The sequence below is a fragment of the Acipenser ruthenus genome, chromosome 4 (genome assembly GCF_902713425.1).
Source record: "Acipenser ruthenus chromosome 4, fAciRut3.2 maternal haplotype, whole genome shotgun sequence".
Lineage (NCBI taxonomy): Eukaryota > Metazoa > Chordata > Actinopteri > Acipenseriformes > Acipenseridae > Acipenser > Acipenser ruthenus.
Genome location: NC_081192.1, coordinates 70772665 through 70798594, shown reverse-complemented (window position 1 = coordinate 70798594; position 25930 = coordinate 70772665). Strand labels below are relative to the sequence as shown.

The window sequence follows — 25930 nt, the reverse complement described above, 5'->3', positions numbered from 1 at the left end:
TATGCTTCAATTTCTACTGTGATTGGCTGCAAAGACAACAGGGCTAGCCAGAGATTGGGTGTTTGTTGGGTTGGTTTTTCTTGTGTAGTTTCCTAGTAACTGAAGACATTATATTCTGGGAGATGTAGTTGTTAGTGGAAGTTCAAGGGGAGGCAGGAGGGGAGGCAGACAAGCTGTGCAGCAAAATTGCAGAAGTTTGTATTTTTGAGTGTCATTTAAGTATACTGTACCCATACTTATTAAAAGACAATTCATGAAAGTAGTACTGAAATCCAACGTTAAATAAAACCAGAAGCACATCATGTTAAGTCATATTACAATAGATTATTGTTAATTAGTGCCTAAACGTTTTATGCAATTAACCCGAGTATGCAATTATCAGTACCATATACAGTGTATTATATTTAATTGTATAGCTGGTAATTGAATACAATTGTGAAGCACATTTCTTATACAAATGTTCCTTATAATGGCATATTCTCATTAAATGCATAAAACTGTTAGGCACATGGGATATGCAATTAACAGGAATCTACAGCATGTGCATTTTCATAATAAACTGCTTAACATTTATTTTAAGTTAACAGGAATATGCAATTATAAGGTATGCAATTAACTGGAATAAATTATTCTTGTATTATTCTTAAACCTCCAAATGAATCTAATATTACTGTATATTGGCACACCATGGTTAAATTGTAAAATCATTGGCATAAAAAAAAGCTAGACAACAATATTGGCAAGTTACATAGCTCTCATCAGCAAAATAACATTCAAGTTGTTTTAGTTTTTTCCGTAAATGTTTTTTCTTAATTTTCCACAATCGGATAAACGATTGTGGAAATAATGCCTTGGATAAACAACTTGGATAAGCTGCCTAAATTCTTGCTCTTATTGTATTACTTGTATTGTAACACTTGAAATGTATTTGCTTACGATTGTAAGTCGCCCTGGATAAGGGCGTCTGCTAAGAAATAAATAATAATAATAATAATAAATAAACAAATAAACAAATAATAATAATAATAATAATAATAATAATAATAATAATAATAATAATAATAATAATACCCCTGTTGCATAACAGTTTGATATATTCCTGGTTTTACAATGAGTTTAATAAGACACACCTTATCTTGTTACCTACTGTATACATCAAGCTTGCTGTATAACTTGGAATGGGTGAAACCGCTATGCAATAGGAATCTTTTTTCCATCTCTGAGTATGTATTCACTGATGGGCACAACACACTGACATTACTGACAACTAAATTAACTTCCTGTGCAACAAGTATAAAGGCACCAACTGTGCCCCTCAGTAACATGACCCTTCTCTTGTAGTATTTGATAGACTTTTGTCAGAAATGGCACCTTATACAGACCACTCTGTGTGGGCCTACGGGCCCCAATAGTTGCTGCACATGAACTGATATTATAATATTGTGTCAGTCAAAGGAAGTCAATCAAAGCATAGTGATCTGTGGTCGTGGCTGCCTGGAAGAATGATATCACAGCCTACCCATCTTTGTGAAGTAAATAAATGTTAAGGGAAAAAAATGATTTCAGGCAGAAAATAAACCCTCTAGAAAATACTCTAAACTTATAAATGTACCTTTAAAAAAAAGCCTCTGCCCGTTTCTAACCTCCTGATTGCCCTGAGGAGAAACATAAACCAACAGTGGTTATCACCAGTATCCCGCAGTAACCGCCCTGCCCCTAAGTTACCGACTTCTGCTGGCTATACATCCGGGTCTACTCAGGCTGTGTGTCAGAGTGATACGCTAGCAAAGATGGCAGCCGTGGACAAAACCGGCTCCTCGTCTTCTATCTCTAACATAAATAATAACACCCAGGAAATCCGAAACGGGGAAGATGATGACCTGTGGTACGTACAGTCATATGATTGCATGAATATTTTATTTTGCAGGAAAAGCGTTCAATACATTATTTCCAAAGCTCTGGTTTATCTGCCAGGCTAATTCCCGAATCAGTCAGACAGTAAGTATATGATATGACAGTTAACGCTCTGGTGGCTCTCTTTGTGAACAATATTTGTATATCAATCTTCACTTACAGGTCGTCTATTTTGAGTGAAGTTACCACGCACTCCCGCTCGAAATTGCCGTCAGGGAAAAATGTTTTTGTCATGGGTGAGTATTGTTGTGTAAAGACTGCAGATGATGGTGGCGTGCGTGTTGGAGTGGCCCTACTGTGTCGTGTTTGCATGCCTGGGAGGGTCTGTGTCTGTTTCTAGTGTGTCTGAGTGGGACTGATGATGATGCTGGTGACTGATGTGCTTTTGTTGTTATCCCATAAAATACGGTAGTTCTTTTAAGATTGGATTATTTATTTTGCTAAGAGACCGCAAAGAAACAAAAATAAGTAGGATCTTGTTTAGCTTATGTTTCCAAGACGGGAACAATTACTGACTTTTCACAAGGCACTGTATCAGAATTGATAACTCGGGGGCATTATGGAAACCCGTCTTAGCTGTGGATTTCAACACCCAATTTGACTGAAGAATTAGTGTTAGAAATCACAGAGGAATGGTCGGGGATATTTCAATGCAATTTCAACACCTGGCAGTAGTGTGCTTTATGACACCTTGGCTGCCCTGGCCCTATACAATGTTTACTGTGGCAGGTGTTTGCAATTATTTGTCCATTCCAGTGTATACATTTTATTCACCCAATACCAAACCAACTTAAAATTACCTTCTGTTTATTAAACTTTACTTTTGACCCTCACAGTTATAATCAGCTTTTTGCACCATCACTTGTAATAACCTGGTTTAAAGAATTAGGGGCCAAATATTCAAATGCCTTGCATGTGTCGCAAGGAGAGTGTAGATATTTTTTTCCTTTTTGCAAAAAAATTTGTGCTTTTGAGTGAGATTCAAAATAGATGCTGCGTTGGAAAAAATGGGTTTGCAAGTTGTTCTTTTTCAAGTGCTTTTCCCTTAAATTTGGGGGAGGTGTCATGAATAATCCTGCAAGTTCACCACCACGAGCTAAATGGGAGGGGGGAGGGAACAACTATGTATTTTGCCCGTCCCCTTTTTTTTGCTCTGTGTATATGCACTATTATTCTGTGTTTTGTTATGGTTTGGCATTTAAACGGTTTAACATATAAAAAGTGGAAAGGCATTCAGGAGACTCCAGAAGGCTGACATTGATTAAAAAAAATAAATACACACGCCCTACACAAACATTGGTTTGACCCATGGTCCGCACTGTAGTAATATCTAGCTATATCTAACATGAGTGCTGTGAACAGTTTGTGGAGAGTGCCAAAAATAAATGAATACATAAATAAATACATTTCTGTTTAGGCTAGATAGTTGTTAGCTTGGTTTGTTTTTATTCTCTTATTAAGTCAATGTTATTCATTGAAAAATGGAAAGAGAGAACCAGACTGTTATTGTTTTTATATTTTTTCTGAATAGAGGAAGTCAGCAGGCAATGTTCCTGCATGGGGGTAGGGCTACAGGCAGGCATGAACGCGTTTAAGTTCAACACTAACCCTGAATAAAATGTTGTTCCTGTTATTAAGCAGTAGTATAATCAGAAGTAGTGGTATTTAAAAATAACAGAAGCCAGTTTTCAGTTTAGTGAAGTAGGCTACAATATTTGTTTTCATTAAAAACTGCTTTCATATTGAAGCTTGTTGTGTACTACTCATTCAATCAAACCAAGTAGTAGGAATTTGCTTGTATCATTCAAGACGTTTTTCAAATCAAGTAAGCTTATTTCATTTGTGTGTAAAAAAACGACAATAGAGTCGCAGTCCTTCTTACGCAGCCAGCGTCATCTTTATGGCATGTAAATGGTACAGTAATTAAATATCCCAGGTAGTGGAGTGTCTCTGTTTTGCGGTTGATTTCCTGTGTTTATTTATTAATTTCCGCAGCGCTGTGATAATTGCAGTTTCATTTAGATTTCAGTCACTTGTGATTTTACGTGAAACATTCACAACGCAAGCAGAGTTGCGAGAAAGATGTTGCCAGAAAGAAAGCCAATCAGTCAATATCAGGCACAACTGAAAGTCTTTGGTTTAGGAGGTCTTCGATGACAGACAGGTGTATTTAAAAGGTGCTGTAAACAGGGAAGGTGTTTTGGTTTTTTTTTTTAAGAAAAACTGAATTTAGTTTTTAAAACCCAACTAAGTAAGGTTTTGGTAGTTTCAAATGTGTCATTTGTAACAAAGAAGTCCCATGCAAGTTCAACCCCTCAGCTCCAAGCTAGAGCCAGTGGAAGCACATACTGTTACCTTTTCCTCTAGAACAATCCTCAGAGAATGCAAAGTTGAAGAACATAAGAACATAAGAAAGTTTACAAACCATCTTGCTTGTTCAGCCCATCTTGCTCGTTTAGTTGTTAGTAGCCTATTGATCCTAGAATCTCATCAAGCAGCTTCTTGAAGGATCCCAGGGTCTCAGCTTCAACAACATTACTGGGAAGTTGGTTCCAGACCAGTCTTACTAATGCATTGTAAAGTTTTAACATTACTTCCCTTGATTTAAATTCAACACTTCTCACAATATATCCGAGCATCTTGTTGGCCTTTTTTATAGCTTCCCCACATTGTCTAGATGAAGACATAAACTCCTAGGTCTTTTTCATAGTTCCCTTCTTCAATTTCAGTACCTCCCATATGATATTTATAATGCACATTTTTATTGCCTGCATGCAATACTTTACACTTTTCTCTATTAAATTTCATTTGCCATGTGTCTGCCCAGTTCTGAATGCTGCCTAGATCATTTATTTTTATTATTTTTTTTAATTTAGTTGTTGCCAATTTAGAGTTTATTGATTTTTTTCCCAATTTGAAATGCCCAATTATTTTTAGGCTCAGCTCACCGCTACCACCCCTGCGCTGACTTGGGAGGGGCGAAGATGAACACACCTTGTCCTCCGAAGCGTGTGCCGTCAGCCACCTGCTTCTTTGCACTCTGCAGACTCACCGTGCAGCCGCCTCAGAGCTACAGCGTCGGAGGACAACGGAGCTCTGGGCAGCTTACAGGCAAGCCCGCAGGCGCCAGGCCAGACTACAGGGGTCGCTGGTGCACAGTGAGCCGAGGACACCCTGGCCGACCTAACCCTCCCTCCCCCCGGACGATGCTCAGCCAATTGAGCGCCGCCCCCTGGGAGCTCCCGTCCATGGTCGGCTTTGGAATAGCCTGGACTCTTAACCGGCGACGTCCAGGCTATAGAGTGCATCCTGCACTCTAGCGAGTGCTTTTACTGGATGTGCCACTCGGGAACCCCTGTCTAGATCATTTTGAATGACCTTTGCTGCTGCAACAGTGTTTGCCACTCCTCCTATTTTTGTGTCGTCTGCAAATTTAACAAGTTTGCTTACTATACCAGAATCTAAATCATTAATGTAGATTAGGAATAGCAGAGGACCTAATACTGATCCCTGTGGTACACCACTGGTTACCTCGCTCCATTTTGAGGTTTCTCCTCTAATCAGTACTTTCTGTTTTCTACAGGTTAACCACTCCCTAATCCATGTGCATGCATTTCCTTGAATCCCTACTGCGTTCAGTTTGAGAATTAATCTTTTATGCGGGCTTTCTGGAAATCTAAATAAACTATGTCATATGCTTTGCAATTATCCATTTTCAATGTTGCATCCTCAAAAAAGTCAAGCAGGTTAGTTAGACACAATCTCCCTTTCCTAAAACCATGCTGACTGTCTCCCAGGATATTGTTACCATACAGGTAATTTTCCATTTTGGATCTTATTATAGTTTCCATAAGTTTACATATAATAGAAGTCAGGCTTATTGGTCTGTAGTTACCTGGTTCGGTTTTGTCTCCCTTTTTGTGGATCGGTATTACGTTTGCTATTTTCCAGTCTGTCGGTACAACCCCTGTGTCAAGAGACTGTTGCATGATCTTGGTTAGCGGTTTGTAAATAACTTCTTTCATTACTTTGAGTACTATTGGGAGGATCTCATCCGTCCCAGGGGATTTGTTTATTTTAAGAGCTCCTAGTCCCTTTAACACTTCTGCCTCTGTTATGCTAAAGTTATTTAAACTTGGATAGGAACAGGTAGACATGTGGGGCATGTTATCCGTGTCCTCCTTTGTAAAAACCTGTGAAAAGTAATCATTTAATATTTGCTATTTTTTTTTTCTTCATCTATGATTTTGCCATTTGTGTCTCTTAGACATTTAACCTCCTCTTTGAATGTTCTCTTGCTGTTATAATATTGGAAAAAACATTTTGGAATTGGTTTTAGCCCCCTTAGCAATATTGATTTCTATCTCTCTCTTGGCCTTTCTAACTTCCTTTTTTATTTGTGTTTGCAGTTCCAAGTACTCTTTCTGTGTACTTTGTTTTTGGTCCCTTTTAAATGCTCTGTAAAGTGCCTTTTTTCACTGAATATTTTTTTTAATTGATCTATTAAACCATTTTTGCCATTTTGTTTTAGATTTAGATTAGTCTACTTTTGGGATGTAATTGTTTTGCGCATCTAGTACTACATTTTTAAAAAACAGCCATCCTTTTTCTGTGGATGTTTTCTCTAATTTACTCTAATTTACTTCTGTTAGTCTCTGTTTCATACCTTCATAGTTTGCTTTTCTAAAATTATAAACCTTAGCTTTAGTCATTACTTTTGGGGTTTTAAAAAATACTTCAAATGAGACCATGTTGTGGTCTGAGTTTGCCAATGGCTCTCTGAACTCTGTTTTAGTTATTCTGTCTTCATTATTTGAAAAGACTAAATCAAGGCATGCCTCCCCTCTAGTCGGTGCCTTGACAAATTGCGTTAGGAAGCAGTCATTTGTCATTTCCACCATTTCAATTTCATCTGTCGTGCTCCCCACCGGCTTCTCCCATTTTATACGAGGGAAGTTGAAATCCCCCATTAGTATGGCTTCTCCTTTTCTACACGCATTTCGAATGTCATTGTATAACAGATTATTTTGCTCAGCGTCTGAATTTGGCGGTCTATAGCATGCTCCTATTATGCCCTTTGAATTTTTGTCCATTTTTCTGACCCATATTGTCTCTGCATTGTTTTCTTTGTCCTGATTTGACACCTGGGCTTCAAGACTATTTCTTATGTATAGCGCTACCCCTCCGCCTCTTCTGTCCTGCCTGTCTTTCCTATACAGTGTGTACCCACTAATGTTATATTCGTCTCCATCACTCTCAGACAACCAAGTTTCTGTAACACCTATCACATCGTAGTTACTTGTTAGTGCAGTAGCTTCAAGTTCTAACATTTTGTTTCTGAGACTTCTAGCATTAAGATAAATACATTTAATAGTTGTCTTACCTGAGTTGTTGGCCTTGTTTTGATGTGGTCTCCCTTCTGTTTTTTTTGTTTTTTCCCCCCTTCCTTTCTAGTTTAAATGCTTCTGGACCTCCTCAAGGATCCTTTCTCCGAGTAGATTGGTTCCCTTTCTGTTTTAAGTGCAGTCTGTCCCACCTATATAGAAGTAGCCCGTTTGTATAGAACTATGTGGCACTTTAGCCTCACCAAAGTGGCCATAAGCAATGCTTGAAAGCATGACAAATGCAACTTCAAAAATCCAAAATCCCCGGATACCATAATATTTTGTTTGATGCTTGTAGATCTCATCAACATCTATCCAAACATATCTTTGGGTGATTCTTGGAGTCCCCTCATGCAAGTTATTATGGCCTAAACTTGGTACAAATAGCAACAATTCAAATTTCAAGGGGGTTTAATGACCAGTGGTGGAACTTGAAACCAAATGTTTTTCACAGAATTTGGAAGACTGGTACCTAAGGGTCTTACATCAATACTTACATTTTAGGACCCACATACCCTACAGGGTAAAGGGTTAGGTTGGAATTTGAATAAAGTTTGTGAGTTACACCTCGTTTGGCAGAAGTGAGTAGGTACCTCCTAGTATTTTTTTCTGAGAAGCCCTATTCATTATGAGAAGAATGAGGTTTTACACATGATGGTAGCATCTAAATTGCCCCCAGGGTGATTTTCCTGGTCAAGGTCCCTTTCTCACTTTAGGTTGACCTTTGCAAGGTCGAAGGCGAAATTAAAAAAAAAAAAAAAAAAATGGCTATACTTGCAAAATATCTCAAATCTAAACATTCTGAATTCATTGCAGTCATCAGCTGCATGATTAACCATTGATCATAATATGTCATCAAACAAGTGAGTAGAAACATTGAGTTACTGTTTTAGTATCCCTTAGGGTCTAGCAAGGTGTTGTATTTTAAGCAGTTGAATATGGTAGCAACCAACTTGCTCCTATAGTGGCACCCAGCAATTGGATTTGGCAACCACATTCTTTTTGGCTTAGGAGCCATTGGCTCCCATTTCTATTTTTTTTCTAACTCTTTCTGTGGTCTCCTACAGGAGAAGATGGGGCCGGTAAAACCACCTTGCTAGCAAGGCTCCAGGGTATAGAAGAATATATGAAAGGAAGAGGATTAGAATACCTGTACTTTAATGTACATGATGAAGACATTGATGGTAAGTGTGTCATTTAAATACTGTACTGTTATGTAATGTTGTGTGTTTTGCTATTTTACTAAACAGTTATTTTTACAAAGTGATTACTGATGAATTGGTGTTTTACAGTAGTCCCTCAATAAACCTGTCATATCTGAAGACAGACATGTCTGAAATAATGAGGTTTAAAAAATAAAATAAAACACACACACATTTATAGTGCTAAATATTGCCCAACGCCCTATTAAGTGACTTTACATTGGTGTTTCCATTTTTTTGTTTACTACCTGTATATGTTGTGTCCGGCATATCTGAATGTACAGTGTCTGTTTTAATGAGGGACTACTGAATCTGACATTTGTTATTTGTTAACCACTCCACCATGGAGCTTGGATTTGTTTTATATCAGAAGTGGCTAGTACCTGGAAGGAAAATTTGTATGCTGCAGGAAATGGAGTTAGTGTAGTTTCTCAGTTGCCCTGTGCCCTGGCCAAATCCAAATCAATAAAGGAGTGTGAACCAATTATTTAAAATACATTTCTTACCTCCCATTAGCTTTGTTAACATTATTACTGGAACCCATTTCACATCCTGAGAATCTTTTGGTTTCCTCTTTTGTTTAATGTTAATTCATGTGCAAATATTTGAGCTACAACTCTATAGATAAACTGCTTTACGGTATTCAACTAGACCATTGATGGTCTATTTGAGCATACAGCTTCTCAACAGTCTACTTCACAAAAGTGTTTATTTACAGTGCTACACAATCCTTTCCTCAGATCATGCACGCTGTAATGCTTGGATTTTGGACGGTGACCTGTACCACAAGGGCCTCCAGAAATTTGCCTTATCAGCTAGCAACATACGGGACACTTTAGCAGTACTGGTTGTAGACATGGCAAGACCCTGGACTGTGTTGGATTCTTTGCAGAAATGGTCAAGTGTGTTCAGAGAGTATATTGATAAGCTGAAAATCCCCCCAGAGGAGATAAAGGAAATGGAGCACAGGTGTAAGTATGAGGTCTTCCTATTATTAGAGTACAGTGTAATTAACATTGAAACAGTATGTGTAAGAACCATCCACTGTATGTAAAACAAGGAGTATTTATAGTGCTGCCTATGCTGCTTGCTTTACATGATTGTTTATAAAATGTAATCAAATTCAACTCAACGATTATATAGCTAAAATGAATTATATGAAACATCAGGGCTTATTTTACTGCATCCCAAAATCGCCAAATGCAATTTTTTTTTTAAGTGGCCATTTCTTTCATGAATCAGGATTTTTAATACATTTTTGGAGATTTGCATGAGCATGAAATAATGCTTGCTTATTGATTTTGATCCAACTATCTGCCTGCTGCTGGGTTGCCGGGAGCTGATTCACTGCCCTACACTAACAGACATGTCAGTCAAACAGCAGAGCGTTAAGATACCAAATCTGCATCAATATGAACGGACAGATTCTGTCATGTGGGTGGGAGCAGAGAATGACCAATACAGGATGAGAAATTAACTATCCAACAATCAACAGAACTAATACCTGAAATGAAAGTAAAGAATAATGTGTGAGAGTTTGTGGTTAAAATTAGCTACAGTGCTTTCTAATCAGGCTTGCAGCAGGTGAATTGGATACTGTATTTAAACTGCTGATGCGCGGAGGCCCGCTTTTGCTAATTGTAATGTGACGTGGCTGAGGGCTGTGTAAATGATCAGGCTGGAGTCTTGATTTACATGTCTGATTTACTGCGATGGGGAAACAACCGCTAATAAAACAAACAAAATAAAGCTAGTTCTCAGTTGGAGCACTAACTAAACAATACTTTGTGTGGTCCCTGTCTGATGTCAGGATGGATAAGCCGTTTACCCAACTAAACAAATACAAATCAAAACAGTTCATATGTTCCCCCCCAGAACTACACATATACTGTGACTACTAGAAACTTTTGGTTTCTTTCTCTTACTTCTGCTTCTGCAGTGCCAGCACACTTCCACTTCCTTACTCCTCTATACCCCCATCACAAAGCTATCGGCTAAGCCCTTTTTATCAATGTGTCATTAACTATAACAAGCAGTTAACCAATTGATCATTATCCTTAATTCGTTAAGGAAAAAAGCAACTATGGATTTTTCGGAGCTGTGCATACACGTGGGAACTCATGACATCTAGTGGTCAACCCATTACACTGCAGGGAACAAAGCTTGTATTCTCAAACTAACATACTGATTCTGCAGCACTTCACAGTAATCATATCGATCTGCTTTTAAGAATCAACCGCTTTATAAGAATCAAATCATCCGGCATGGATGTGATTCATATAAACAGAGTGCACTGTATAATGTTACTTTGAACTACTGTACAAAGATGGTCCTACCATAAAAACAAAAACAACAATTATTCTTATTTGCTTTATTGCTCACAAATATGGCTTTGAAGCAAATAAGCACAGAAACAGACCTTGTTTCTCCCCCAACACTGCAGGTGGAATATACTTAACAAAAGAACTGCATGCACATACTATATTGCTAATCTTTTTCAAAATCTACCAATACTGCACTAATGTAAATAAAGAAGCCATCATCTTGTATACCTTATTAATCAGCTTGCTATAGCAATGTAAAGCAGCAGACTCTCTCCACACAGAATATTGTATTTATTATATAGATTCACCTTCCAAAAATTCAGTTAATAGATAGATACATTGATAGGTTGGGTTGAGGGGGGACGAAGACAGCACAGATAAATCCTAAGAATCAAGAATCCAGTCGCTTATTCACCAGTCACAAACACGCATTGCAAGTGAGTGGATTCAACCATGCGTTTAAAAAAAAAAAAAAAAAAAAAAAACACCCTGAACTTATTGGTCACGTGTTTCTTATTGGTCAGTTGAATTTGTTCTGCGGTAATTCTTGATTATTGCTCTGATTATGGATTTTGGTATTCTATATTTCTTTGATGCTGTGTTTTGTAGCGATTTCCTTTGCTGTAACTTGCTGCCAGTGCTTTTGTCAAATGTGAATCCAACTGTTGTGTTGCCTAAACATTCTGCTTCAACAGATGTTGGAAATAATTAAGTCTTTTTCTGGCTATTGACTTTGTTACTGTGTAATGATTTTCAATTAATGTTTTTTTAAATTGGTTCTATTAATTAATGGCTAATGTTCACTAGATGCTTGTATTTAACATTATTATTAATTATTATTATGTAATATGATTACATTATTTTTTACACATTATTTTTACATACAATTACCCATTTATATAGTTGGGTTTTCACTGGAGCAATCTAGGTAAAGTACCTTGCTCAAGGGTACAGCAGCAGTGTCCCCACCGGGGATTGAACCCACGACCCTCCGGTCAAGAGTCCAGAGCCCTAACCACTACTCCACACTCCTGTGAATATCTGCCAACAAATACGCTTGGATATATATTTTTTTTTTTTCAGTGACTAAAATACATTCAGTAGTAAAGCTGTATTGTGTTTTTTAGTTATGAACAAAAAATCGCACAAAAGTATCTGAGAAAAATACATGTCCAACTACATTGAAGAAAAAGAGGCAATTGAACCCGACAGTGAGATTTCTGCACATGTGTCTTCCCGATTTATGTCTGAGGAGAGAGAAGGAATCATTGTAATAATATGGCCTTGGCTACTATTTTTAGAATTTGGCTGTTTTTGAAGTAAAAAAAAGAAATTGCTTTTTTTTGTGCTAAAATAAGCCCTGACAAAATATATACATATGGACTAGTTAGGTGCTGGATTTGCTACAGTGGTTACAAAAGATCTGTTTAACGATGAAGTCTAAATTACGTCCTGTACAACAAACTAAACTGAGCCCAATTCCAAATCCTCTTTAATTTTGCTTTTCCTGTAGTGCTGAGACAGTTCCAGGAGTATACAGACCCTGGTGAGGACCTCGGTACTCCTCAGAGAAGAAACACATCCCTCCAAGAAGAGGAAGATGAGACGGTTGTATTGCCTCTGGGTGAAAATACGCTTACACATAATCTAGGCGTTCCACTTTTGGTAATTTGCACAAAGGTGGGTATGTCTTCTCTTAACCTCTTGTTCAGGGCGGTGATTTTCTGTTTGTCAACATATTGTTTATTATTATTATTATTATTATTATTATTATTATTATTATTTATTTCTCCTTATCCAGGGCGACTTACAAGATATCACATTATTTTTACATACAATTACCCATTTATGCAGTTGGGTTTTTACTGGAGCAATCTAGGTAAAGTACCTTGCTCAAGGGTACAGCAGCAGAGTCCCCCACCTGGGATTAAACCCACAGCCCTCCGGTCAAGAGTCCATAGCCCTAATCACTACTCCACACTGCTGCCCATAGGCCCATATCCTGTTGACTATTTAAAACTCATAAGTTTAAAGCACTCAGGTAGTCTCTGTGGAGGCCTTAGATTACATTTGGTACTTTGAAGAGTAACCATGATTACATTTGGTACTCTGAAGAGTAACCATGGTTACATTTTGGTACCTGAAGAGTAACCATGATAAGTGTACAAGGAGATTAGACATGATTGAGAGCTATATTGAGGCCCCAGGGGAATACATAAGATAACTGGTATTTCACATCATGCCAAGTTGCTCTTTAAGTGCACTAGCTAGAGGGTGCCTCTTGGTTTTAGTTGCAGTCTAATTTTCTTTTTTTTTCATGTTGATTTTGCTTTGCATATCAACAGCTGGTTTCACAGACCACAATTAGCACTAATAGCTAAGGTCAGAATATTCATGATAAGTGCAAACCATCAGTCATTCTGTTAACACCATTGTCCACTGTTCTATTGGAAAGAGTTTTAAGGAAAACCAGCAAAACAGATCTTAACTCTTTTTTTCTCTCCCTTTCCAGTGTGATGCTATTAGTGCCCTGGAAAAAGAACACGATTATAGAGATGAGCACTTTGACTTTATTCAGTCACATATCAGACGCTTTTGTCTACAATGTATCCTTTACCTTTGTGATCATCATTTTTTTCAACCAGTGCAATAACTATAGTACTCATGACTGAACCAAATTGTTGTTGTGCATTTAAGCTGATCTGTTTTATTATTTCTGAACCTCAAATCTCAAAATCCATTCAGACTTAACACAACTACAGAAACTGACCTTGAACTACACTGCTGTCTATCATTTTCTATTAGTTATGTGACTTTTTGGTTTCCTGATAACAGACCAAACACATTTTGTTAGGTTCAAATTTTGAACAATGCTGTACTCTTTGATAATTGCCTGAGAATGTAGTAATCTACTTTATAATGCAATATGTTTTATATTGAAATATTATATGATCCAGATCTAGAGTCTTTTTAAACAGACACAAATATTTTTTAATATTTCTCATAACTTGTTTTAATTCCTTGTGTAGAATTGTTATATCCCTTAACTTGGAGCTTCAGATGGTGCAGCACTTGTATACACTTCAATAAAGGAAAATAAAAACATAGATTTGTTATACAAATACATTGTCTATAGATTATATGGATTTTCTTTTAATTTTCCTGCTCAAGTTGTGGAAAAAGATGCAGTATTTATGTAAGTTTTGATTTGAAATGTACACTAACATATTTGTATTATTATTATCTGGGAGAGGGTGGAGTTGTGGAATACTATTTTCCTTTGCAGCGATGCATAGCCCCCAGAACAGGGATACAGTGGCATGTCTATGTATGTAATGTATGTCACACATTTTGACATTGAAGTACAGTAGATGTAAGTCACGGTATAATTTTGTATTCGCAGTCTGTTTATATATTTATTACTAGTACTGGAAATACAATAGAATAAACTAGTGATACATTACTATATATATATATATATATATATATATAGTATACTTCATTCTGACACCATGTTGTCTTTAGTCCCTCAGGATGGGACAATGAAAAGAAGATTGGAATCTTGCATGAGAATTTTCAGACACTAAAAGCAGAGGACAGCTTTGAAGATGTGATAATTAAGCCACCTGTTAGAAAGGTAACCAGATTTAAAGATTTTTTTCTGACAAATTTGTTTTTTGGGGATTGTGTTTTTGTTGTTTTTTTTTTTTTATTGTTTCCCATAGTCCCGGTTTTCTTGTAAATTCTTGGGCTTATGAACTGCTTGCATATTTTGAATGATACCAACTGTATATATGTTACGGTAAAAGTCAGAATATTGATAAATCTAAAGATTTACTGGTAAATGTCGACATTTACCGGTACCAAGCAAAACAGTAAACGTCCAAAATAGTATCTTAATAATGTAATAATCTTTATTTCTGACATTTACCGGACATTTACAATTTATATGCAGGAATAAATTCATTCTTCGATGATATACCTGCATTTACCAATAAGATTAACCAGTAAATGTCCGAAAAGCAATTTATTTCTGCATAATTTCGGACATTTACTGGTAAAATTTAAGATTGACCAGATTCTGGTTTTTACCATAATTATATGTGTGTGTATATATATATATGACTGACTGGTTAAACAGCATCACATGACTGTGTGTATATATTGCGTATACCATGGCTTGCATACTAACGATCCGCTTCACACGGAATAAATCACTACGCACCACTGCATTCTAAATTCCATGACAAAATGCCATTTTATTTGTTATAAGTTACAAAACCACTGCCAAAAATGAGTGACATTCCACATATCCTTTAATATATTTGGGTATTAAAACAGATAACTGGTACAACACCAACTATCTGAGTGAAGACAGCAGTCCATCTGAAAAAAAAAAATACAAATAAAATAAGTGCAGCAGCAACTGTCAAGAGTAGACACATAACAGTAGATGAGGACCAGCTAAATGAAATAGAAGAAAACAAAGATTGAAAAAAAAACACAAAAAACACTACAGCATAGGCTGTTATTGTACTTTAAGAAAAAATATGGATGTTCATTGTAAGGAAATAAGTCCAAAAAATATCAACAACATTAAGGGAATTTTGTGCCAGTGCAAGAAGTTCAACTGGGGATCAGTATTCAGTCTGCAGTTTTTTTAACGCTGAGCTGGACAGTAAATAGATATTCTAACAGTAGAAGTTTTAACATCTCTGCTGACCGAGTTTAAAACCAGCAATAATGTATTCTGTCAGTCATGAAAACTTTTAGAAAAGCAGGTAAAGACAAGGCCAGACACTACCCCCCGAATTACCGGCCTGGATTTGAAGTGTCTGCGGGAAACTGAGGCACTGTCCCCTCACACCGCGGTTGGATCGATCTTCTAATTAATCTGGCACGACTTGGACGTGAGGGTGACAGACAACAAACAAAAACATCTTTTGATATCCAAAAGGATGAAAACAGACATATATAACGAGGACACAAACTCACCCCAAGATCCAACTTCAGCCTCCATCTCAGTAGCTCCCCTGCCTTCCTCAGTGTCATTTGAAACTCGCCCATAGCTTGTGCTCCATGAGATGCCGCTTTCGATGCAGAAATTCACAATAAACAGACATATGCAATATATTTTTAATAAGTGAACAGTAAATTAAATTACATTACATTTGGCACTATATTACACAGTGGATGTATACACAATAAAAGCTGGTTTTGTCTTAATTTAAAATGTGTTTTAATTATTTTAATTATTTTTCTTCCCCCAAATGACAGCTGTGTTTATAAGCAGTATAAACCGCTTCGGGCCGTGCGGTTTCGCATGATATATACCACTTCTGGAGTGGTTAAAGGCCATTCACTTTTGGTATATCATATGTGAAATATGCTGATTGCAAAGCATTTAAACATAGCACACTTAAACAACGACCATTGTTTAAAACACATTAATACATTTGTTTTGTTATATTTCTTTATTAACAGTTTGTTCATGAAAAAGAAATTGTAGCAGAAGATGATCAAGTGTTCCTTATAAAGCTACAGGTAAGAAATAATATACCCTATCCTGTTTAGTCTTAGAGTAAAGGTTTTCTTTAGCAACAAGTACAAACGCACATTTTCTTGCAGAAATAAAATAATTTTAGTGATATAAAACTAGTAAGAGATATAATGATCTGGAGCCTTTGTTAGTAGTCCTCCCTGCTTACTGGATGTGTCTGATGGTAATGGTAAAGTGGACAAGGTCTGAGCTCATGTTACCAGCCACATTTGACTTTAGGCCGGTTGGAACACCGTGATTGTTATCTTGATATGGTAATCGGTTTGATTTTGTATGTTTTGCTTCATTCTCCCTTGCTTTTGTATTCTGAATATGCTTAAGATCAAAGTGAAAGCTGCAATTTTAATAAAAGCTATAACATCTTTTTTATTTATTTATTTTTTTCAGTCGCTACTAGCAAAACAGCCACCTGTTGCTGCTGGAAGACCAGTGGTCAGTATATTTTTATTTAGTGGTGAACCAAAGTATTATTTCACTTTAGTTTTTCACCTCTATTGCATAGACTTAAAGTAATTGTAGCTAAAAAAATAGTTGTATACATTTTCTCTGCCATCACATCCATTCATTATATAGGTCTCAAATCTGCAGTTTCAAAATAAACACAAGAAGGGTGTGACTTGCAAAGAGAATTTTTTTTCCCCTGCTAAAACATGTGTTACTTATAAAAAAAAAAAATTAAAAGCACATTTCAGACCTACATCGCTAATGAAAGTGCAGAATTGGTAGGATTTATGGAATTATTTTGTTAGCTACAATTGGTTAGAACTAAACCAATAATTCGGTATGTAAATCACTTGAACAGTTTTATTTTAAAACATTCTGTATTGCTTACTACATAGGGAGCAATCACACAAATTCTGAATATTGGTTTTATTTTTAGATTTTGTTATTGGCCTCTAGTTTGTGCTTCATGAATTTGGCACAATCGATAAGTGTAACAGATTATTGCAGTTACTATGTTTCAACTTAGAAACCTCAGAAAAGTGGGTACTCTTTGTCTATTGAGTGATATACAGTATAATCATAACCACAACCACTTCATGGGGATTTAAATACTTGTCTTGATTTTTATTAGGATGCTTCAAACAGAGTTCCTGGCTCTCCAAGAACACCAAACCGATCTGGTACCACAAATGTTGCCAGTGTGACACCTATTCCATCAGGAACTAAGAAAATTGACCCCAATATGAAAGGTATGTAAATACAATCTAAACCCTATTTTTAAGTCCTGTGTTGTCAAGGGATATTAACTTTTTCACTATATCCCAGGGTTGTTCAGTTTCATTGCCAATGTTCTGTGGGCCTCAGTTCTAGACTTTTTAACTGATTTAATTCCCAGCATGCCCTTTTACAATCTGACACCCAATTCCTTGATAATCCAGCTCGCTTATGCTTTACAAAAAAAGTCATAAATGCATTTTTGCCACTTGAAGTACTGCATATTCCTGGATGATAATGCTGTGACGTCGGTGGAAGAATAAGGGTTTATTTTTAGTTTTTTTTTAAAGGTACTGTGTTATAGACCACCAGTCTTATATGACTAATAACCTTGAATTAAAATTGCATTTAAAGAAAATTAAAAAAGAAAAAAAAATGTTGTAGGACTACACCTATAGAAAAAAAGGACAATTTCACCCAAAACAAAGTGTGGTCCTATAGGAAAGCTTTTACCTCCAAAGTCTATTTTAAAGTATTGTGGTGTCTTTGTTTTATGGATTGCAGCTGGAACTACAAGTGAAGGTGTCCTAGCAAACTTCTTCAACAGCTTGCTGAGTAAAAAGACAGGTTCTCCTGGGAGTGGAGGCAGTACTCCTGGTGGAGGTGGAGGCAATCTGTCAGGCTCTGCAAAGAAATCAGGTACTTTGTTCTCTTTTTATTGTACCCAGTCGACCAAAAACAGTGTTTAAAATGCAGTAACATGTTGAAAAATAGTTTGTACTTTGTCGACAAAGTTGAGCATGCATGATCTGAGCATGAAGAGCATTGCATGATTTTCTGTTTTGTCCACTAGAGGGCATTAGAAGATGATTCACACTTTTTGTTTTCAGCTCGTGATACTTTTCCTGTGATCATAATGCATGGTTTCCGTATGTGGGTTTCTGTTTTATATTCGTATTATAGTTGTAATAAGTTAATGTAACTGCATTCACACATTTTTTTAGTTTTAGTAAACTACATCTAAATACTGTATATCCTGATACAGTGATGTTATCTCTGTTTGTGGTTAATGATACATAAAAGGTCTATTTGTGGATGACTTTTTGCATATTTTTTTCATGTGGGGGGGGGGGGGGGGGTATTATTTAAGTACATTGCATAAGTGTCATTTTAAAGTTTAAAAAAAAAAAAAAAAAAAAAAAATGACAAAAGTAGTTGAGTTAGTCCCATTGGTCCACTTAAACAGGAATCAGCTGCAAACATATGGGCAATTTCAGTTCAAGTACATAACCATTTTTATAACATTTATTATATATGTATATTTTTTCAAGACCTGCAATTATCAGGAATGTTTCACTTCTACATTTGATTATGTATTTCATCTCCACTGGTTGGTGGTTTTCCGCTTTTACTCAGTCCCCCGGGGCTATCGGGGGGGGGGGGGGGGCGGGGGGGGGGGGGGGGGAGAATGTTCCCGATTTTGTTTTTATATTGGAACGGTCACTGATGGTTTAACCATCACTGAAGTCAAAATTTTTTAGGATCGGGTATGTGAGTGCTGACTGTACAACAATAACTAAGGACATTTTTTTATTGGTCCGCTTGCATACCTGCGTACCAGTTATGTGAACCCCTGATTATGGATCAAGAGGGTACAAGGCGTTGGAAAGCCATATTCTCTGCAGAAAACATACAGGCATAATAAATACTCGTCGCAGTAACTACAGCCTGTCGTCTGCATTTTCTTTGTGACCTGATGTTGAGGGTGACAAACATGGTGATCCAGCGAATTATAAAATACACCCCATGTTTAAACAAACATCTTTTGAAAAACAAGAAGTTGCCAGACATTTGATTCCCGTAGAAGACAGAATGAAAAATCAAGAGGTCATTTTAAACTTTTTTAATTAACAGAACGTTAAGATTAAAGTTGGGCACCAACCCTTTTTAAGTTTAAAATTTGTTTTATTAAACTTGCATGATATAAGCAATTAGTGTTTGTTTTTATTAGCACTATATTTTCTTACATTTTTTTCCATGGTAACATAAAATGAAGCACAAAATGTCAACTTTGTGCTTAAAATAAACATTTACAATGTTAAATGCTTAGTATTGCAAATAAGCCCAAACGAGTGGATCATTAGCTCAAGTTCAAGAGCTCTTGCCTTGTGTGTGCCGCACTGAAACTATTTTGTGTGGCTTCTTTTGTAGGTTCAGTGTTTAGGATTATTGTTGTTGTTGTTGTTGTTATTAAAGCTCAAAAAACAAGAACAGTTGAAAGTGTACATAGTTCTTTTTTTTACCTTTTAACAATTAAAAGGGAGTGACTTTCTGATGTAAACAAGTTGCATTTGAGATCCAAAGAAACAAGAATATTAAAAGAAAAGACATGCTGTACAACATTTATTTCAGCCCTTGTTGTGCACAGGTAAGAAAAAATAGATTTCACTTGAAACTAAATATATATTTTACCTCAGCTTTATTTGACTGGATACTTGCATCAAGTTTCACAGACCCGATTTTACCGTCCTGATAAAAAAAAAAAAAAAAAAAAAAAAAAAACCTAATTTTGCTTGGCAGGTGCTGTTTTGTTCACTGTCAAGTATTGGCATCTCTGGGTTTGTGAAACCAGCAGTTAAAGTTGACTTATTATTTGGTATACATTTTAATTTCAGGAGTAATCTGAATCCATGGGTGAAAGTTTTCCGTCTGAAGATGTAAATACGTCAAAATCGGGGTGGGGGAGGGGGGTATATATATTTTTGTCGTGGTAACCTAAAATGTTTTCACACATACTTTATTTTTGTGACATTTTACTTTTTCTCCTGTTGAACTGTAACTTGATTGAGACCATAGGCACTTACCCATAGGGCACAGGGGAGAACGTTTTTTGCCCTGTGTATGCATATTATTCTATGTTTTGTTATGGTCTTGCCTTTAAACGGTTTAAATTGTAATACAAAAAAACAGAAAGTCATTCAGAAGACACCAGAAGTCTACTACTCGAACATTGGTTTGACCTATAGTCCGCACTCCACTGTTTACAACAGCTAATGTTGGCAGCGGTGTGCTGAAGATGCTGGACAGTGTGTGGGGACTACAGAAATGATGAATTAAGTATAGGCTAGGCAGTTGTTAGTTTAGTTTGTTTTTATTCTCTATTAATAAAATATTATTCATTGAAAAAAAGGTAATTTTATTTTTTTAAATAAACAAACAGTTTTAAGTTCAACACCAACTTTAAATAAAATGTTGTTACTGTTATTAAGCGCTAGTAATAATTTGAAGCTGTGGTTTTTCAAAATAACAAAAGCCTGTTTTTACTTTAGTGAAGTAGGCTATAATGTGTTGTTTTTTTCCCCCCATTTCCCAATATGTGTATCAATGCCCCGGAAGCAGTTTACATTATTGTTTTAAGTTATTTTATTGTGGGCAAACTTTGTCCTCGAACTCAATAGACCATATTTAGAAGCAAGCACAAAGTTAGAGATACAATTTCTTAGATGAATAATAAAACAAGAAACAACTATTGACTGGTCCTTCCTGCAACTACATTTATGCAGTTAAATATATACTGACTGCTGAAATGGCTTTATTCAGCAAAAAAAAAAAAATTTGCATCAGAATGAAGTCTTCTGACATGGCAAGTATTTTGAACTGCCTTACTTGGGGAATACTTGCTTTCAAAAGAACAGTACCTGCTTTTGTTTGTTTAACACTTTCCTTTAATAAACTGTATGTGGGAGTTCAAGGTGCAGCACTGTGCAGAGATGCCATTGGTCCTGGTTGTGCCATGTGGTGCTACTTGCATGTATGCATCTGAGGGAATGTACAACCCCAGAGCTTCGGGGGGGCCTATGAGGTCCCCAGACCCTCGGCCTAAAAAAAAATTGATTTTGCCACAAAATGATCATTGGCCACTTTCACCCATGTGAATCTTAATCTTATTCAATTTGGGTTCCTGAGCAAAATGTCCAACACAGCAGTGGATCCCAGATTCAAGCCACTTTTCAGCTTTTTTTTTTTTTGTTTTGTTTTACTTCTCCTCACCGGTATTTAACCAGGTATATAGAATTTTACAGTATACAATGAAGTCCTATAGACGGCTTTTAAACCTTCTGTCTGTTTCCCTTCTAAGTTGACTTCCTAAACTTTCTTTTCTCTTTTCTACATGGTACACAGTCACATTTTTTTCTGTTTCTTAAATCATGTGTCTTCCCATGCTCTCTCTTTATTTACTTTCTTTGTTTTCCTTCGACTGAGAGCTCTCATAGATAACACCTCAGTGCGTGATACACAGAACTCCATAATATGAATGTCACAAAATGCATGTTTTACACAGGGGCGTGTAAAAATTATAATATCACGCTATAGGTATTCATTATTTCTATTTATAATCCTGATTCACTTTTGTACCATGAGCATAAAAGAGAACTTTTGTGTTATGTCTGTTTGTGGAACATGTTTAGTTATGATGTATTCTGAACTGTCATAGACACTGCTCCAAACAATTAAGGGTTAAATGCAAGTATCTGGAATTACAGTCTATGCCTGGAAAGAGGTTTCCGAATTGTCCACCCTCCATATTTGCCCATTCGTCTGTATGGTTTGTGATCACCATGTACACGTTTCAGATTCATTGTGTGTGTGTGTGTGTGTGTGTGTGTGTTAATGTGGATTCGTCTTCTGTGGTAACATTTACAGGGTACTGGCCTCGTTAAGTTTGGTGTTTGTGTAACTATCTTGCTTGCATGAAAGTATGCCTTGAAATATCATATGCAAGCAAAACCACTTGCCATTGCTTCCTGCAGCTTGGAATTCTTTTCATTCTATTGCCTGCCAATAAACCTGCTTGTTCTTTAAAACATTGTATGGCTCTTAACTAAGGCAAACTTGTCTTTTTAAACTAACATTTTTCACACTAACTTTCAGCTTTGACCTGGTATTGGTAATCCTTATAATAGGTCTGTGCTGCATGACCAGCACTTTGCCTATGCCTTTCTAACATGACTGTCTGTTTAGAACCCGGAAATAGAGTATCTATTTCTTTCCCACTTTTTTCTTATTTTCTCCCTGCACAAGGGTCTGGGGGTTTTAAATGGTATTCTTGTCTAAAGCATACATATTCTAGTTTAATTGCTTATACTTGGTTTCCCCTGTGCTTTTTCTTTATGTAACTATTTTAAAATATCAGAGTACTATTCATAAAGCCTCTGATACCAGTGTATTTATTGGCAAGCTGATGAATATGGCCCTTAAGTACACTATACTTATGATTTTGGGTGGGGGGGAGGCTGGGGGGGATTATAGTTTAAAAGATATATACGTACTAATATGATTTCTGTGTTGCATACATTGCCCTATTTTGACCAAGTGCTGTCATTACGCTTTCTTTGAAAAATATTTTGTCTTCACACAGTTTACCCACACAGTAGCTGCATGTCGTAAGCCAGAGTCTAAAAGGGAACTGTATAATGCAGTTTGAATAGAAATAAATAGATTGAAAGGGATATATTCAGTGTCTTTAAACAGCTGCCACATACACTAAATTTAACTTTGTTCTTGTCCTAGGGCAAAGGCTTGGCTTAACAGATGTACAAGCAGAACTTGATCGAATTTCAAGTAAACCAGAAATTGAAGCGTCATCCCCAACTAGCCCTACATCTCCAACTCCAGCAGAAGGGGATGCATCTTGAAGACTGCATTAAATACTTGAGTCTGCCTCATCCTTTTCCTTCATGTGTTACTGTGGATCACAGAGCTAAACAATAAATCCAAACTTTGTTTAAAGGGAGAAATAACCTTTTAAATGCTTATATCTTTAATGTGTTGTCCAGAAGATAACTGATAAAGTGACTGAAAGCAAAACTACAGAAAATATCTGATTAAACTTGGGCCTGCTGCCTGGCTTACTGTTTTACAGTGATTCTCCATATGAAATTGATGCTTAGTTTTTTTTGTTTGTTTGTTTGTTTTTTAAAGTACACTCTCCAAAAGGAGACTGTTTACCATGTTCAAGCAGAACAGCAGTACATGTTACATACACAGTATTTTGCAAGTTTAAGTGCAAATGTCTTTTTTCATCATTGTGCACTTACCTGGTTCTTTGTTAAATTACTTGGAAAAAGACACTACATAGGAACAAAAACCAGTGTTATTATTGGCCATTTTGGCATTTGGGAAAACTCAAGATTACATGTTTTGTTTGCAGGCACTAAATAAAACAAATACATTGCGTAATATGTACAGTATTACAGTGGTTTATCAGCTACTCTGTAACAGGAGAAAAAGGCCAGAGGTTAGCCTCATTTAACAAATGTACAGTTGTCAAGCTTAAAATGGTTGGTCCCATTAGTTCAAATATTGTAGTGATGTTTCTATTGGTCAAGTCTAATAACTCTTTAATAAAATTGTATTTATTCTCAGCAGTCAGATTTTACTTTTTTTTGTATTCACAACAGTGTGGAATCCTATTTTCTAAAGTCTGTTATATTAAACCAAGGCAGCTTTGGTCAAAAGCAGTGAGGCAAGTCTGCTCTGACTATATGTCTTTTATAATGTATTTACTGAAATTGTTCACTCTTAGAAAACCCATTACTTGTGTATGTCACACTAGTTTCACGTCTAGCCTCCTCAGACCTGAGGGTCCCCTGTTATTTTTTATTATTATTTATTTAATAAACTGTATTTTAAGGGGTGAGTTAAGAGATGTGTCATTAAATTTCAAATTTCTACATTCACTTTTTGGGGGCAAGATATCCATTTAAATTGATAAGTTGGTCTTACTTTAGTATTTCCAACAATTAATAGAAACACTGTTTAATGCAATACAAACCACACCAGAATTTATTCACAACAGGTTAACACAACATTTTGAATCTTAAACATAACCATGCAGCACATGACTTGCAGAGTTTTAACAATTTATTTTGTATTTTTAAACCAAAAATGATCTATCTTTAAAGATATTATTGTTGCTTTGGCTTGCATTTAAAACGTGCCTATAAAAACCCACTGAAGATATTTTTTTCAAATAATTTACAACAAAATATCAAATCTCTTTTCAAACAATGTACAAGAGAAACCCACAGCTATTTTGTTTGTTTTTAATTGTAAATTAGAATGGCAACCAATGAAGTAGCATCCCCTCAAGTGCAGTCCTGCAGACTGATTTCTGTGAGTTCAGCATCCATCTGAGTGTAGATTCAGTCCACAGGAAGTTGAGTCACAGATTTATTGAACTTTGGTCTAAAACGCTTAATTCACATTACCACCTACTTGTCAAATTCTTTGTAACAATTTTATGCGTGCTGTCAGGCAAAGAAAAACATTACATGTAGTGCAACAGACCTTTGTTTTTTTCTTGCAACCTTTATTTCTGTCACTTCAGACAGGTGGCTAGCATCCTTCAGACGAAACACCTTTCCAGGCAATGGGTGTGGTCCTCATTGGAATCATCGCTGGACTGGCTTGCAGTCTGTTTTTTGGTCCCCCTTGAATTTCTGCAAGCAATCAGAACTTTGTCTAGTTCCACTTTGAAGTCTAGATACTCCATAACACCTTTCTGTCCCCTAAGGAATAGCGATCTTGTAGGTATTGTAACCATGAATTTGCTGCTGCAAATCCAGCATGTGAATGATCACCTTAATGGTCCATTTCTTGGTCCTAGCTTTTGTCCTGTATTAGGAAATGGTGTGGTCAATCATGTCACTTGCACCCTGGACCCCACCTCCCTGGCGAGGCTCAACCTCCACACCTCACCCTCTCTCAACAGGAGTCCCCCAAGGATCAGTCTTGGGTCCTCTCTCTACACCCGCTCCCTGGGCCCCCCTCATTGCATCCTATGGTTTCTCATACCATTTCTATGCTGATGCCCAGATCCTTCCCCCCATCTGACCCCACCATCCCCTCCCGTATCTCTACTTGTCTGTCTGCTATCTCCTCCTGGATGCACTCGCATCACCTCAAACTCAACCTCTTGAAATCTGACCTCCTTTTCTTTCCCTCATCTTCCCCCTCCTCTGATCTCTCTATCTCCATTGCTCTTGAATCTACCACACACTCTCCCTCCTCCTCAGCCAAAAACCTCAGAGTAACCCTGGACCCCTGCCTCCTAAAACCCAGCACATCTCCACTTTTGCATGCACCTGCCGATTCTTCCTGAGCAACATACGAAGAATCTGACCCTTCCTCACCAACTACTCCACGCAACTCCTCGTCCAGGCACTGGTACTCTCCTGCCTAGACTACTGCAACTCCCTCCTTGCCGGCCTCCCTGCGTCCGCCACCCGTCCGCTCCAGCTCATCCAGGACTCCGCTGCTCGCCTGGTGTTCTCTGCCTCGCTTCTCCCATGCAACTCCACTGCTCCACTCACTCCACTGGCTCCC

The 25930-nt window shown here is 36.9% G+C and overlaps 1 protein-coding gene across 1 annotated transcript; it reads left to right on the top strand.

Annotated features, from left to right (window-relative positions):
• Positions 1-1686: 1686 nt before the first annotated feature.
• Positions 1687-23970, top strand: dync1li1 (dynein, cytoplasmic 1, light intermediate chain 1). Its single transcript, XM_033998740.3, has 13 exons — positions 1687-1885; positions 2077-2150; positions 8366-8482; positions 9241-9471; positions 12338-12504; positions 13337-13430; positions 13885-14020; positions 14350-14461; positions 16309-16368; positions 16772-16816; positions 17460-17577; positions 18107-18241; positions 23114-23970. Exons 1-13 carry the CDS (start codon positions 1791-1793, stop codon positions 23236-23238), a joined length of 1509 nt encoding a protein of 502 aa, XP_033854631.3. The 5' UTR covers positions 1687-1790; the 3' UTR covers positions 23239-23970.
• Positions 23971-25930: the final 1960 nt, after the last annotated feature.